At 34.7% G+C, this 1,575-nt stretch overlaps 1 protein-coding gene across 1 annotated transcript; it reads right to left on the bottom strand.

The window, feature by feature from the left end:
- Window positions 1-320: 320 nt before the first annotated feature.
- On the bottom strand, window positions 321-1,076 carry LOC111889695 (stigma-specific STIG1-like protein 1). Its single transcript, XM_023885838.3, has one exon. It carries the CDS (start codon window positions 989-991, stop codon window positions 554-556), a length of 438 nt encoding a protein of 145 aa, XP_023741606.1. The 5' UTR covers window positions 992-1,076; the 3' UTR covers window positions 321-553.
- Between the last annotated feature and the right edge of the window lie 499 nt (window positions 1,077-1,575).

The following is a 1,575-nucleotide window of genomic DNA, read 5'->3' on the forward strand; positions in this document are numbered from 1 at the left end:
TATATATATATATATATATATATATATATATATATATATATATATATATATATATATATATATATATATATATATATACCCGTAAGTATGGTAAAGGTGTTGTACAATAAATAACGTGTGTACAGCCGACCAATTTTCATGGGAAACCTTCAAATGGGAATAAAGCAAAGATTGAACAACAAGTGCACGCCAGATTATATCATTTCACGCTCAAAGTACGGCCCATGCGACGCTAATAATGAATAGTTGCAAATTACTCAAAAAGCATATTTAATCCCATGAAAGAACAACCACCAAATACTTAACAAAATTGAGCAAAATTAGCCCAAGCTCTTGAATAATGAATTCACAATAAAATCATTAATACAGTGTTTGGCAAACCTTAAAAACGAGACAATTTCAGACCATAAGTATAGTATAACTGTATAAATATAAATTAACAACAATTTTTTTCGTGTTGACCATGACAAACACAGCCATTATTGATAGCATATATGCACGAATAATTAACGATCAAATCAAGATCAATATCGAATAATAGTTACATCGTCCTTTAGGCGTAGTTGCAGAGACCATATATGCAGTAACCACCTGGCGAGCACTTAGTGCCACACGATCCACAATGCCTCTTGTCATACGCCAAGTTTACGCACTCTCCATTGCAACACGAGCTTGTAAACTTGCACTTTTTCTTGCAGGCTCCACAGTTACGCTTATCCTCGCTCAAATCCATGCACTTGTTATTGCAGCATGTTGAGTTTTTTCCTTCCAAGACGTAACAAATCTCGTCGTCTTTGTTACAGTGATCTGCAGCTCTAGGGTTGGGCTCTTTCTCAGCAAGGAAACGGCTCCGGGGACGTGTAGGAAAGGGCCTTATGGTCACCGGAGATGGTGTGTTGGTGGTGGCGGTGGAGCTGAAGGTGAGGGTGGTGACGGCGATACTGATGGTGATGGTGATGGTTACCATGAAGATTATTTGCATAATCTTCATGATGATTATCTGACTAGAGGAAGAACTCAGAAGAATCGATTAAGCTGGTTCTTGTAATTACGGTTTGTTAAGATCGAAGGTGGGTTGAGGGAGATGGAGTGGATGTAATGGGAGTTATATAAGATGAGTAAAGGGAGGAGTTGACCTCTTCCCTGCACTCTTTCGATATCTTGTGTTGATTAGGGCTCACTCCAGTTTAGTTGTCAACGACGTTTCTTAGAATGGCCATTCTGTTTAACTACGTGGTAGCATACTTTTTTTTTATTACAACATTAATATCCTTTCGTTTGAAATAAAACAAGTTTCATTTCTATAATATGCAAGATTATTCAATAAACTTTGGTAATAAGAAAATATTGAATGTATACTATTTATAATTTTATATAATTTTTCAAATTACAACTTTTTTATTTTTTTTATTTTTTTTTATTTTACGAAGAACATGCTAACAATTTTTTCTTCTAAGGGATTGTTTGACAAGATTTTCTATGATTGAATCATAGAGCTTCAAGCAAACTAGTGAGGGGCTTTAAAAAAATCTCTCTTTCGTTAAGAATATGATATGTAGTTAAACATTTGAATGA

Source organism: Lactuca sativa, chromosome 9, assembly GCF_002870075.4.
Source record: "Lactuca sativa cultivar Salinas chromosome 9, Lsat_Salinas_v11, whole genome shotgun sequence".
In the NCBI taxonomy this organism is placed as follows: Eukaryota; Viridiplantae; Streptophyta; class Magnoliopsida; order Asterales; family Asteraceae; genus Lactuca; species Lactuca sativa.

Coding starts and splice junctions, on each gene's coding strand:
- LOC111889695 (XM_023885838.3), bottom strand. CDS start 991: ATGAAGATTATGCAAATAATCTTCATGGTAACCATCACCATCACCATC.